Genomic DNA, 14,713 nt, shown 5'->3' on the forward strand with positions numbered 1-14,713 from the left:
GAACTTTCTAATAGACATGGCTTAAGAATAAACAGCAGGCATAGTTAGTGTTTTTCTTGAAATTGTAAATCAGGGAAAGGCAAATCCAAGTATCAGAGGTTTCTAATATTTTTCTGAAATTAATATTATTGTAATTATCACCTATTAAGTGGCAGCATAATTCAGAAATACCAATGTGTCCATCTAAAATCTGCGATGTCATGCCCAGCAGCTAGAGTTACTCTGGCTCAAATAAATGGTAATAAATGGGATGGAATATTATCTACCTATTTTAAGGTAGATGTATTCAATCTTTTCCTTCAAATTAAGTGGAAAGTTTATTTAGAGAGATCAAGCAGGAAACTGACACTTTCTTGGATCCATTTGCCACAGTAGTCTGTTGGAGTTGCTTCGAAGAAGTAAGATAATTTCAGTGGAAAATCATGGAGATATTCCAGTTGTAATAGTGAGTTGCGGAAGAGGTAAGAGCAGAACTTAAATTCAGTTAGAAAATTGTTGGGATAGAGCTAGTTATGACCAGTATATATTGGAAACTGTAAATTTTGTCATTGACATGCAGATGAGAAGGAGGGAGCCCTCTTATATTCTTTAGCAATACTCATGATAGACTAGGAATTAAGCGTTTCTGTTGAATATTTATTCACTATAATAGAACAGGCATGAATAGTAGCATGTGAAGGTGATCCACAGAGATGGACTGCAGAGGAGAGACAGTGTGGGTAATATGGACTCCTGGGCTGAGGAAATAAAAATCAGAAGTATATTAAATCATGTCCCAAATTACACAGGATGATGTTTGTGATTTTTGGCCAGAATGTTTTTAGTTCTGCTACCAAAGTACAAGCCAAAGACGTTTTAACAGTGGGATTTGGAAAAATTATGTATAGAATTGGGAAATATTCAGCTGCCTTGGTGGGTGGGAGGAACAAGGGAGCTTGGAAATTCAACATTAGTTACAAAGGATGAAGGGTCAGGATGGAATTTTGAAGTGGAAACCTAAAATGCAGGAGGTAAATATGATCATTCAATCATTTTTTTCCATGGTAGAAACAAAGACACTGAATTTCAGTTTCATAAGAAGCTTAAAAGTGTAGGAAAATCAGAATAGCAATGCAAATGTGTTTTGTAAAACATTTTTAATATCAAATACACTGTTAGGTGTTTTCCTCCCATCTCGTGGTTGGGGAATATAATGTTAAAATGTTAGAAACTCATTGTCCAGTGTTATTGTATAAAACTGTGATTTTGATGTTAATGATACCAAAGTGGAAAATAACCTTCATTTGTTTTGCTGCAGTTTGATGTGTACTGGCAGCAGCGGGTGAGTGGGAATAAAGCAGGATCTGATTCTGCTGAGATTCACACTTTGGAATGTCTTGCCAACGTTTGTCATCGAGTCTAACTAGACAAATGGCCATTGGATGAGGCACCTGAGTGCTGTGCTTCTTCCTAGATATTGTGGAATGCGTTGCTGCTAGAAGATGAGAGAATTTTGGAAATGGCATTATTTGTAATCCAATTCCGAAGTTCAAAAAATATGATTAATTATGCTTGGGTACAGTTAAATTTATTGATAATTGTTTTCATTTACAGGGTAACTTTTTCCAAAATATTGGATCCATTACACTTTTTGCTGTGTTTGGCACAGCAATATCAGCTTTCATTGTAGGTGGTGGGGTTTACTTTCTTGGTAAGGTAAGTTTTTATTGCAATATAAATGTATAGCCTTGGTTAGACGTTAATTTCCTGCATGAACTTGTGCTTACAGGAAGAATTCCGTGGAATATTTTTGATGGTATGTGCGGGCTGTCATGTCTGCACTCAGGACATGGAGAAGGAAGCTTTGTACCAAGCAATTTCCAGAATTATATTGCTTTTTATAGCTTGGCTATGTTAATGTTATTTGAAGTGCATCCCCACTGCCATGCACAAGTATCATTACAGCTTTGAGAAACGCAGCAAACCTCTTTCAGGTTGTCTTGGCATTCTCTATTTTGTATAGGGTGATGCATTTTTCTTTGAAACCATGACTTTATGAAAATTGATTCAGCAAGATTTTATAAATAATTAACAGTTTTCCTGAAGAAGGGCTTATGCCCGAAACGTCGATTCTCCTGTTCCTTGGATGCTGCCTGACCTGCTGCGCTTTTCCAGCAACACATTTTCAGCAGTAAATAATTAACAGCCAAGCAGTGAAGACATGATATTTTTAAATCTTTCTGCAGCCAGGATTCTTTGAGTGTTGCCAGCACAGATGATGTCTCTTTCTGTTTCTTAAGTGATATTATCTCAGAAGAATTAGAGCACAGAAAACAGGGTTAAACCTGCTAACAAAGACTGAGTTTCCAACTCTTGTCCTTAATTCTGTGGGTTCACTCGTCCCTTATTTGGAAATAGTCTGATTAATCTCTATCATTGCCTGAAAGGGTAAATCATCTGGTGTCACCTCTCCTCTATATCTGTTGTCATGTAGGTAACGACAAATGTCCATCTCTCTTTCTTTGGGCTCCAGGAGTTATATTTCATTGTGTAAAGAAATGAATCATTCTTTTTCTTACAAGAGAGGTTGTATAAACAAAGTGTTACACACTCATTAATTATGCCACGTATAATAAACTGTCCGTGTAAATGTTCCATGAACACGAAGAACAAATGCTTTTAGCAGAATATAAGGATACCCTCTTAGAATATTAAAAATCACACAACACCAGGTTATAGTCCAACACGTTTAATTGGAAGCACACTAGCTTTCGGAGCGATGCTCCTTCATCAGGTGATTGTCAGCATCGCTCCGAAAGCTAGTGTGCTTCCAATTAAACCTGTTGGACTATAACCTGGTGTTGTGTGATTTTTAACTTTGTACACCCCAGTCCAACACCGGCATCTCCAAATCATGACTCTTAGAATATAGGTGCTTTGTTTTATGTGTAATGGTGCTAGTGCAAAGCAGTTAGTAAGCTAAAACCTATATAATAAGCAATATAATATATTGCTTTTCTTTAAAGATGAAGTGTCATAATTATTTCTTAAAGCTGAGAAATAGCCTTGAATTGCATCTAAAGTAATCAAACAGACATTGGGCTGCATATTGAATGTCCTGCCGGGTATATATTTAGTGGGTGAGTGCATAATGTAGACTGACTGGCAAGCCCACCAACTTCCCAAGTTCATGCCCATATTGTGGAGGATCGGATGATTCTAAAATCAGCAGTACGTTCTTCAATAGATAAATCAGAGCCAACTGAGCTTGTCAAACTCTGATCATATGCTGCCCACTCCAAAACATGTTTGGTATCAACAATTGTATGAGAGTAGCCAAGTTACTATTTTTAGTGGCATTCATAAAGCAGCAGAAGAAAGGGGTTTTGTACTGTCTTCATGGGGTGCCCTTTTGCTGTTTATCCCATTCCCCAGACTTGCGTTACTACAGGATCCACACTGTCTTCATTTGTGGGCCTGCCTGCAGTGCCCACGACTGAGCCTATGATACAATCAGTATGGATGGAGCTGCTGACTTGCAGTACATCAGGGAGTGAGGCAGCTTCTTTATGCCTCATCAGTCTCAAGAAGCTAACACCTTATTTCACCTTTAAGACAATTAAAGCCAGCAAGACCAATTGCTCAGAAGCAGCTGGCTGATAATTTGGACCAAGTTATTTAAAAAGATAACTGTGCACATGTAACTAAAATGTAACTTCTAACTACGTGGAACCCTGAAAATTAGTATTACCAAAATTTTACATTTGGAATATCCTTTCACTCTACTAAGATTGCAAGACCATAAAATACAAGTAAGTAAGTGAACAATTCAGCCCAATGAGTCTGCTGCATCATGCAGTGAAATCATGGCTGATCCTATAACCCTCAACTCCATTTTCCTGTTTTCCCTATAATCCTTGATCCCTTTACTGATTAAAAATGTCTATATCAACTTTGAATATTCATAATGACCCAGTCTCAACAGCTGCCTGCAGTAAGGAATTCCACAGATTCTCATCTGTCTTAAATGTGTGATCTCTTATTCTGAGATTATGTTCTCCAGTCTTAGACTCTCTCAAAAGGGCAAATAACCTTTCAGCACCTACTCTGTTGTGTCCCATAAGAGTCTTGAATGTTTCAATAAGGAGTACAGACACAATCTACTCAATTTTTCTTAAAGAAATTTCTCTTCATTTCTCTCTCCAAGAACTAATATCACCCAAATGAACCTTCTCTCCTCTAATGCCAGTAAATCTTTCCTGAGATAATCAGGCCTCAAACTGTTCACAGTATCTCTGGGTGGGATGGTAGCACTCTGCCTCACAGTACCAGGGACCCAGGTACGATTCCATTCTTGGGTGACTGTCTGTGTGGAGTTTGCACTTTCTCGCTTTGTCTGCATGGGTTTCCTACTTTTCTCCCACAGTACAAAGATGTGCAGGTTTGGTGGATTGACCATGCTAAATTGCCTATAATGTCCAGGCTTTTGTAAGCAAGGTGGATTAGCCAGGGGAAATACAGGATTATAGGGATTTGTCAGGGAGTGGGTCTGGGTAGGATGCTGTTTTTGGACTTGATGGGCCGAATGCTCTGCTTCCACACTGTAGTGATTCTGTGATTCTATGATTCAAGTTGTGGTCTGTCTCATGCCTTGTATAGATTTGGCAAAACCTCCCTGCTTTTATATTCCATTCCCTTCGAAATAAAGGTCAAAATTTCATTTTACGTTGTGCCATTCCCTATTACTTGCTAAACTGGGATGTAAGCTTTTTGAGAGTCATGGAACAAAATCCCTTTATTTCATGGCTTTGTGCAGACTTTCTCTATTTAATTAATATTCAGCTTCTGTATTTTTCCCATCACAGTCCATAACCTCAAAGTTCATCACATTATGTGCCATCTGCTAAGTTTTTACTCATTTGCTTAACCAGTCTATATCCCTCTGGATTAGAGTGGTGCTGGAAAAGCACAGCAGGTCAGGCAGCATCCGAGGAGCAGGAGAATTGATGTTTTTGGAAAAAGCCCTTCATCACGAATGAAAGCAGGGAGCTTCTAGGGTGAAGAGATAAATGTGAGGGTGGAGCTGGGGAGAAGGTAGCAAAGAGTGCAGTAGGTGGATGGGGGTGGGGATGAAGGTGAGAGGTCAGAGAGGAGGGTGGAGTGGATAGGTGGGAAGGAAGGTTGGCCGGTAGGACAGGTCATGAGGATAGTGCTGAGCTGGAAGGTTGGAACTGGGGTAAGGTGGAGGGAGGGGAAATGAGGAAACTGGTGAAGTCCACATTGATGCCCTGGGGTTGAAGTGTTCTGAGGCAAAAGATTAGGTGTTCTTCTTCCAGACGTCGGGTGGTTAGGGAATAGCAGTGGAGGAGGCCCAGGACCTGCAATGTCCTCAACAGAGTGGGAGGGGGAGTTGAAATGTTGGGCCACGGGGTGGTGGGGTTGATTGGTGCGGGTGTCCCGGTGATGTTCCCAAAAGCGCTCTGTGAGAAGGCGTCCAGTCTCCCCAGTGTAGAGGAGACCGCATCGGGAACAACGGATACAATAAATTACATTGGTGGATATGCAGGTGAAACTTTGATGGATGTGGAAGGCTCCTTTGGGGCCTTGAATGGAGGTGAGTGGGGAGGTGTGGGTGCAGATTTTGCAATTCCTGCAGTGGTAGGGGAAGGTGGGTTGGGGGGCGTGGACCTGACCAGGTAGTCATAGAGGGAATGGTCTTTGCGGAAAGGGGTGGGGAGGGAAATATATCCCTGGTAGTGGGGTTCATTTAGAGGTGGTGGAAATGTCGCCAGATGATGTGGTTTATGCAAAGGTTGGTAGAGTGGAAGGTGAGGACCAGGGGGGTTCTATCCTTGTTACGGTTGGAGGGGTGGGGTTTGAGGGCAGAGGTGCGGGATGTGGATGGGATGCGTTGGAGGGCATCTTCAACCATGTGGGAAGGGAAATTGCCATCTTTAAAGAAAGAGGCCATCTGGTGTGTTCTGTGGTGAAACTGGTCCTCCTGGGAGCAGATACGGTGGAGGCATTTTTGCAGAAGGTTGAGTGGGAAGAGGTTAATCCAGGTAGCTGTGAAGTTGGTGTGTTAAAAAAAGATATTACTGTCAAGTTTGTCATCATTGATGGAGATGGAGAGGTCCAGGAAGAGGAGGGAGATGTCAGAGATGTTCCAGGTGAATTTAAGGTGGGGGGGGGGGGGGGGGGGGATGTGTTGTTCAATTGATGAATTGCTCAGCCTCCTCGCGGGAGCAGGAGGTGGTGTTGATGCAGTCATCAATGTAGCGGAGGAAGAGGTGGGGAGTGGTGCTGGTGTAACTATGGAAGATGGACTGTTCTACGTAGCCAACAAAGAGACCGGTATAGCTGGGGCCTATATAGGTGCCCATAGCCAACCCTTTGGTCTGGAGGAAGTTGGAGGATTCAAAGGAGAATTGGTAAGGGTGAGGACCAGTTCAGCCAAACAAATGTGTCGGTGGAAGGGTACTGTTGGGCACATTGGGAGAGGAAGAAACGGAGGGCTTGGAGGCCCTTGTCATGGCGGATGGACGTTTAGAGGGATTGGATATCCATGGTGAAGATGAGGCGTTGGGGTCTGGGGAAACTGAAATCTTGGAGGAGGTGGAGGGCGTGGGTGGTGTCTTGAACATATGTGGGGAGTTCCTGGACTAGGGGGGGAATAGGACAGTATCAAGGTAGGTGGAGATGAGTTTGGTGGGCCAGGAGCATGCTGAGACAATGGGTCGGCCAGGGTAGTCAGGCTTGTGGATCTTGGGAAGGAGGTAGAATGCGCCCACACCTTCCCCTCTCACCTCCATCCAAGGCCCCAAAGAAGACTTGACCATCCATCAAAATTTCACCTGCACATCCACCAATGTAATTTATTGTATCCGTTGCTCCCAATGCGGTCTCCTCTACATTGGGGCGATGGACGCCTTCTTGCAGAGCGCTTTAGGGAACATTTCCGGGACACCCTCACCAATCGACCCGTGGCCCAACATTTCAACTCCACTTCCCACTCTGCCAAGGACATGCAGGTCCTGGGCCTCCTCCACCGCCACTCCCTCAACACCTGACGCCTGGAGGAAGAATGCCTCACCTTCTGCCTAAGAACAATGTGGACTTCACCAGTTTCCTCATTTCCACTCCCCCCCCACCCCCGGTTCCTACCTTCCAGCTCAGCACCATCTTCATGACCTGACCTACCTACCAACCTTCCTTACCACCTATCCGCACCACCCTCCTCTCTGACCTATCACCTTCATCCCCACCCCCATCCACCTATTATACTCTTTGCTACCTTTTCCCCAGCCCCAACCCTCTCCCATTTATCTCTCCACCCTGGAGGCTCCCTGCCTTCATTCCTAATGAAGGGCTTTTGCCCAAAACATCGATTTTACTGCTCCTTGGATGCTGCCTGACCCGCTGTGCACTTCCAGCACCACTATAATCTAGACTCTGATTTCCAGCATCTGCAGTCCTCACTTTTGCCTATATCCCTCTGTAGACTGTTACCGTCGCCACTTGTCTTAGCGCCTTTTATTTGTCATCTGAAATTTGGCATTCCCTTTCCTCATCCAAGTCATTAACTTAAATTGTAAATAATTTTAGCTCCAGCACTGATACACTGGCACTCCACTAGTTATAAGTTGCCATCCTGAAAATCTCAGTAACATTATGCTATCATAATTCTGTCTTCCATTAGTTAGCTAATCCTTTATCTAGATATTCTGCTTCTAACACCATGGGCATTTATGTTATTAAGTAGCCCAGTGTATGACACCTGATCAAATGCCCTCTGAAACTCCAAATATACTACTGCTTCCACTTTATCTATCTTGCTTGTTAGCTCCTCGGGGAATTCTTCTAAATTTGTCAGGCATGATTTCCCCTTCATGAAACCATAGTGAGTTGTCTTAAATCATATTATTTCTGAATGCTTTGCTGTTACATCCTTGCAAAAGTCTGCTTTATGGAGTGAAGTGCTGCTGTTTCAGTAGGTCTGAGAGTGTCCTGTACATTTCTGCAATACTGTTCAGAGTGATTGTGATATACGTCCCAATGATGTATTGTAGAGAGAATGCATCGTGTTGCTGGACATAGTGAAATTTTAATCAAACCCTAGAGAGGAAATTGGGAACAAGTGAGTATGTAGCAGTTTTTGTGAGGCACTTATATCCTGCAATGTCCAATTTCAATTATGTCACACTTCAGAATACAATTGCTAACTAAATATTCTCAATGAACTGGCGATGTCCTCTAATTTGACATGAATTGTCATGCCCTTCCTTTCATCATCTACAGAAATTCTTCATCCCACCTCAGAAAGAAGGATTGCATTGATGTAATACTTTTTATATAGTTAACAAGTCACAAAGTATTTACAACTAATAAACTTCGGAAATGCAACCAATGTTGTTATGGGCTCAAATGGTGCATCCACCTTGCATTAAGGTTCTAGAAGCAGTAACGATTTGATGTGATTTGTTCAGAGTATTTGAACTGGGTGAGCTGGACTAGTCCTTTTCAGTAGACCATGAACCATAGCTTTTCATCCACCTAAGCTTAACTGATCTAAAAGTGAACATCCCTACTGTCTGCAATGAATACTGCCACTAAAGTCTGGAAATATTTTATGTGTCAGTCTCGAGTATTTATTAAAGGTACGGAGTTAAATTAAATCAAAAATAAATGCCACCTTTAAATCAGGCTGGTACTTGACCCAATCATTTTGGACAATAGACACTCAATGCACTTTTAATCCTTGTCTCTGAATATTACTTTATTGAAATTTAACTCCTTGAAAGCTAAATGTAGCTTGAAATTCCTATTTTAATAAAAATATTGCACATACTTTGATGAAGCAAGATAGTTGCAAGATCTAGATTTCAGATAGAGAAGTGTACTGCTGATCTTTGTTTCACCCTTAACTCTCTCTTTCTTATTTTAGGCTGAAGTTATCTATAAGCTCACAGTGACAGACAGGTAATTATTTTACAAATTATTCTGTAAATGAATCATTCTGTATGTTGTTGTTTGAAATTGAGAGCTTGGAATTTTAATTAGTTTCCAGACTCTTACATGAGCATTTTGGAAACCAATCTGCAAAACAAATCAGTACAACATGACGTTTTGCTTCCAAGATGTATGCAGTGATCTGGTATTGATTTAGCAGAATTTATAAAAATGCAAGAGTTTTGACAGTTTTTGTTTTCTCTGGCTTCTTTTATAATTTGCATGGAAGCTCATAACTTCAAATAAAAGATGCAACGTTCTCAAAGACCAATGCAAATAATTGCATAACAAGGTTTGCCATATTAATACCTATGTTAAAGCAATCAAACTAAAATCAACATTATTTAAACATTGGTTAGTAGCCACTTAATGCACTGAATTACAGAAAACAAATCTTCCTGTAACGTATCATAACCAAAGTCCCACTACATGCTTATACTTCACAACTCTTTCTTAGAAAGGTAGCCATGTATTTAATGTTACAAATGTCTCCCTCTGTTCTCCCAGCCCAGCTAGAGTGATTCTTCTAGAAGCCTTTTGTAAACAGATTGTTCTTCATTCAATCTTCTCAGCATACTTGAATGGACTTGGAGCAACAAGATGTTCACTGTTGATTCTTTGGTCTTGAACCCTCTTCAACAAGCCTTTTTCCTTCAACAGGTGATCTGGCCTCAGCAGTGCTTTGCTTTATTATTAGTCATAAAGCAGTCATTTTCTCCTGTCTGGAGCAGCAAGCATCTGTGTTTGTTCCGCTTGCCTCTGAGTCTGTACACAGCAAGAACAGCTGTTTTCTTATTTGTGCTCAGGAATTACATGTGGTCCTTTCCTCAATAGGTCTTAACCCGGCTATAGAAACCAAATCACATGTAATTATCACCAAGAAGAATTTAGTCCATTTTAACACCATCCCTCTATTCCAGGGCATATTGACTTAGCTTAACTTAAAAGAGACATTTTAAAACTTGTGAAGTCAAGCATTTGTAATATTTCATAGCCACGGAAAGTTGTAAGTCTTTCGTAAATAACCCTGAGAGTAAGCTTACATATGAGTAGATAAACGTATTTTTGAAGGTTATGTGGTCCGCTTGATTAATAGAGTCAGCTTTTGCAATAGTCAAATAGCGTCCTTTGCTGTTTTAAAATGTCAAATGTGACCTGCAATAGTGCGCTTGTAAAGTTTGGAGAGAACGTTTTTTTCTAAAAGCCTCCCTCAAGTTATAACAGCATGAGGGAAATTTGTAGCTCCCTTGCATGCTTTGCCCATCCAGTAGATAGAATGCAATTCTCGCTAACTTGATGTTGGAAAGTTTGTATACTATTTTCTTAGCTGTATTTTTTTAACATTTATTTGTGGGATGTGGGTGGCACTGGCTCGGCCAACATTTATTACCCATCCCTAATTTCCTAGAAAGCAACTAAGTGTCAACCACTTTATCGTGGGCAGACAAGGTAAAAGTGACAGTTTCCTTCACTAAAAGTCATTCGTGAACCAGTTAGGTTTTTCTGAAAGTCGACAAGGTCATCATTAGACTCTTAATTCCAGATTTTTATTGAATTCAAATTCTACCATCTGCTGTGGCAGGATTCAAATGTGGGCCCCAGAACTTTACCTGGGTCTGGAGATTAACAGTCCAGCGATAATACTTCTTGGTCATTGCTTCCCCACATCTGTATTATGATTTTGAATGTATATTTACTCTGTTATCTACCATTCATCAGAAATACCCCTTGTTCTTATGAGAAAATGGTCCATTGGAGTGATAAAATGGGTAAAGAATACATCAAACCAGCATCCAACAATGAAACGCATTCCTTCCAGGCAGGCATTTTCCCCTGTCTGCCCAGCAACAATTAACTAAGTTGCAGCAGCATCATTCATTTCACCTGTGAGCTGTCACAGTTAGCTTACACTGGCTTGGAATATCTCTCCAGCTGATTTATAGAACAGTCTAACAAAACTATCTTAAGAAACCCCTTGTTATGTTTGCAGAATCTGAATAAGTTATCGTATCCTTTTGGCTTGACATTAAAAGACTAGGTTAAAGCTCAAGTTTTATTTATCTGCTGCGGTATGGCACAGAATTCTGTATGGTCTATTTTGCATGTTTTTCCTACCACACCAGGCACAGTATTGAACAACAACACAGAATGTGCACTGTGATTATTGCCATGAGATACTATTTTAGGGTTGCTCAATATGTTTGGCTGAAGATCCACTCTTGGCTATTTTAGGAAGGCTTTATCCTGTTTAAATGAAGTAAGTTAATGCATTCTCTCTAATGTGGGAAAAAAGTTTTAAATCTAAGCATTAAAATAATCTTGAAAGATTGCCCAGTAGAATTTAGAACAGTGTTCATTTTAATGCCATGATTCAATTACTTTCTGTAATACCACTCAGATTATCTTTTTGTCTTCTAAAGTTAGTAGACATTTTCAGTTTTGTTTTTGTGCTGGAAAATATAAAGTGTCATTTAAAAGGTAATGTTCAGTGTTTAGAATAAATACTTTTTGCATAAGAAATCTTGATAATAGCCGATGATTAAAGTTTCTTATGGTTTCTTACCTGTGCGAATATTGTTTATGTTTTGTAGTTTTGCCTTTGGTTCCCTAATATCTGCTGTTGACCCAGTTGCTACAATTGCCATTTTTAATGCTCTGAATGTGGATCCTGTTCTGAACATGTTAGTATTTGGAGAGAGTATCCTTAATGATGCAGTTTCCATTGTCCTAACAAAGTAAGTTTTAATTTCCACTTCCCCCATTTTGTCTATCCTCCTTACTCTGCATTAAATATATATACAATTTTATTTAGCAGTTGAATTGTTCGTCATACAGTATTATTCTATCAGATAATTAGTCAATTGTTAGCTAACTTCATGATCTGTTTGGCAAAGCCTTTCCTTATTTCCATAATACTGTATTTTAGTGGTGATCCCAGTTTCTATTTTGTATTATGCATGTTTTTTCCCTGATCAATAATAATAATAATTCTGACCAAAATTGTTTAGCATGCAAAGTGATGTAAATAATGAAATATTTCAGCAATAGAATGAAGTCAATGTTCAAATACTGATTTCAGCACGGCAGAAGGCTTAGCCAGAGCGAATGCACCTGATGTGAGTGGATGGCAAACCTTCCTACAAGCATTGGGCTACTTCCTCAAGATGTTTTTTGGATCTGCAGCACTTGGAACGCTCACTGGTCTCATCTCTGCATTGATATCTTTTTGTTTAACTTGGGAGTACTAACATTCTAGTTGATATATTGTTTCTCAAAAAAACAAACACAGAAAATAAGTGCAGGAGTAGGTCTTTTGGTCCTTCGAGTCTGTACCACTGTTCAATACGATCATGGCCGATCAAGCAATCTCAGAATTCCATTCCTGCCCTCTCCCCATACCTCTTGATCCTTTTAGCTGCAAGGGCCACGTCCAGCTTCCCCTTGAAGATATTTAATGAACTGGCCTGAGCAGCTTCCTGTAGGAGAGAATTCCACAGGTTCACAACTGAGTGAAGATATTCTTCCTCATCTCAATCCTGAATGACTTATCCCTTTATTCTTTGACTGTGACCCCTAGTTCTGGACTTCCCCGACATCGGGAACATTTTTCCTGCATCTAGCCTGTCCAGTCTCATCAGAATTTTGTTTCAGTGAGATTCTCCCCTTCTCCCCCCCCCCCCCCCCCCCCCCCCCAATTTTGTTTAAGTGAGATTCCCCCACCCCCTCCCCATTCTTCTAAATTCCAGCGAATACAAGCTCAGTCAATTCAGTCTTTCCTCGTATGTCAGTCCTGTTATCCTAGAATTCAGTCTGATTAACCTTCGCTGGACTCCCTCAGTAGCAAGAATATCCTTTCTCCAACTAGGAGACCAAAACTACACAAAATACTCAAGGTATGACCTCATCAAGGCCATGTATAACTGCAGCAAGACATACTCACTCCTATATTGAAATCCTCTTGCTTTGAAGTCCAGCCTGCCATCACCATCTGCTGCACCTGCGTGCCAGCCTTCAGCAACTGTTCCACTATCATACCCAGGTCTCATTGTACCTCATCTTTTCCTAAACTGTCAAATAATCTCTTGATAAGAGAAATGACTATGTATATTGAGCACTCCAAACAACCCACCTGAAGAAATCTGTTCTTATTTCTTTAGAATCTCAAAACATTGTCATATCCTTTTGGCCTGACACTAGAAGACTGGTTAAACCTCAAATATTATTTATTTGCTATGGTATAGCACCAAAAGCTTTATGGTTTATATTGCACATTGTCCCTCCCACACCAGATGCCAATATTGTAAAATAGTATGGAATGTTACACTGAAATTATCATCATAAGATACTGTTTAGAATTATTAAAATATTTGATTGATTATCCACACAGTTATTTTAGAAGAGGGATTAACCCATTTAAATTAAGTACATCAAATATGGAAGAGGAGTTTTAAACTTAAGCATTCAAACTATCATCACAGAAGTTCAGGGTCTTATTATCTGTATAATATCTATGATAGTTATGTTCATCATGTGAATGTTGCCTATTTAGGCTGTCTATATACAATATAGCTTCAGAATAAGATGTTAAAAAAAAGTAATAGATTTGAGCTCAACTTTGTTTGTAAAAAAAAAAAATCATAGACCGTTTGGATTCCACATAGCAAAATATGAAAGTAAATATTTTCAGTGTGAAATTTTGCTTATACTCGTGTGCGTGAATAAATGAATATTTATTTTTCCTTAATATTTAAGTATTCACCTATTAAAGCACATAGACCTCAGAAAGACACCGTCACTTGAGTTTGGAATGATGATAATCTTTGCCTATCTTCCTTATGGGCTTGCAGAAGGTATAAAGTTGTCTGGTAAGTGCCTGTTTTATTAAATTTGTATGGAGACTGATTCCTTGATCTTTGCTTGATTATGGGAGCATAGAAGGTTTTTTTGAGGAGAAAACTACCAAGCAAGATTAAATTTTCTTAATAGCATTTCACTTTATAACCCATATTTTATGAATAACACTTTGATCATATCTGTAGTTGTGTACATTATTGCAATTTTAAAGTGATATATCATTTTATATTAAGAAAAGTTAAGCTTAACTGAATTTTGAGGGGCCAAAATATTTTTAGTGATCTATGAAGACCTATGTTTTGGTAAACATTCACCGCTTCTGTTTCCTGTTCAATGCGTCAATTTCCCTATTCAACATGCAGATTAAATCTGTAAACTGCTTTATATGCAACCTCCTTTTATAGCTCTTACTATTACAATCCTGTGACTCCTTTCTGTTATTATTATGCTTTCCTTTAAAAAGTGACTTGTTTTTGGTAACTTAAAACCAGAGTTGTTACCGTGACAAAAAATTTACAATAGCAACCTTCTGTACATTATCTTAACCAGTACTGTGATAAACTAAAATGCAAATATGCTGGGGTAAATATGTTCATCAAATCTGTCATGTTCTAAAACGTTCATTGCTTTGTGATGCCATTTAAAACATTGGTTAAAGTTTAAAGGTACACTTTGTTTCATAAAGAAAAACCTGTAATAACTTGTATTTATACTGTGCCTTTAATGTAATAAAACATCCCAAGAAACTTCATAGGAGTATTTTAAGCAAACTTTGACAACAAATCATGTGCTCATAGGGCAGATAGCCAAAAATGTATTCCATTGGGGAAAGGTTTAAGGAGCGTCTTCAAGAGAAGAGAGAGGGAGGGTG

The 14,713-nt window shown here is 39.7% G+C and overlaps 1 protein-coding gene across 2 annotated transcripts in view; it reads left to right on the forward strand.

Annotated features, from left to right (window-relative positions):
* slc9a8 (solute carrier family 9 member 8) overlaps window positions 1-14,713 on the forward strand; it is a 76,303-nt gene that overhangs the window by 14,591 nt on the left and 46,999 nt on the right. For both annotated transcript variants that reach the window (XM_087994926.1, XM_043710280.2), the window contains 5 exons: window positions 1,594-1,695; window positions 8,924-8,958; window positions 11,580-11,723; window positions 12,068-12,206; window positions 13,748-13,853. In XM_087994926.1, coding sequence (XP_087851052.1) covers window positions 1,594-1,695; window positions 8,924-8,958; window positions 11,580-11,723; window positions 12,068-12,206; window positions 13,748-13,853 — 526 coding nt within the window. The remainder of the gene's footprint in view (window positions 1-1,593; window positions 1,696-8,923; window positions 8,959-11,579; window positions 11,724-12,067; window positions 12,207-13,747; window positions 13,854-14,713) is intronic.

This window comes from Chiloscyllium plagiosum, unplaced genomic scaffold (assembly GCF_037043375.1).
Source record: "Chiloscyllium plagiosum isolate Xiang-an unplaced genomic scaffold, Cpla_swu_hap1 HiC_scaffold_15, whole genome shotgun sequence".
In the NCBI taxonomy this organism is placed as follows: Eukaryota; Metazoa; Chordata; class Chondrichthyes; order Orectolobiformes; family Hemiscylliidae; genus Chiloscyllium; species Chiloscyllium plagiosum.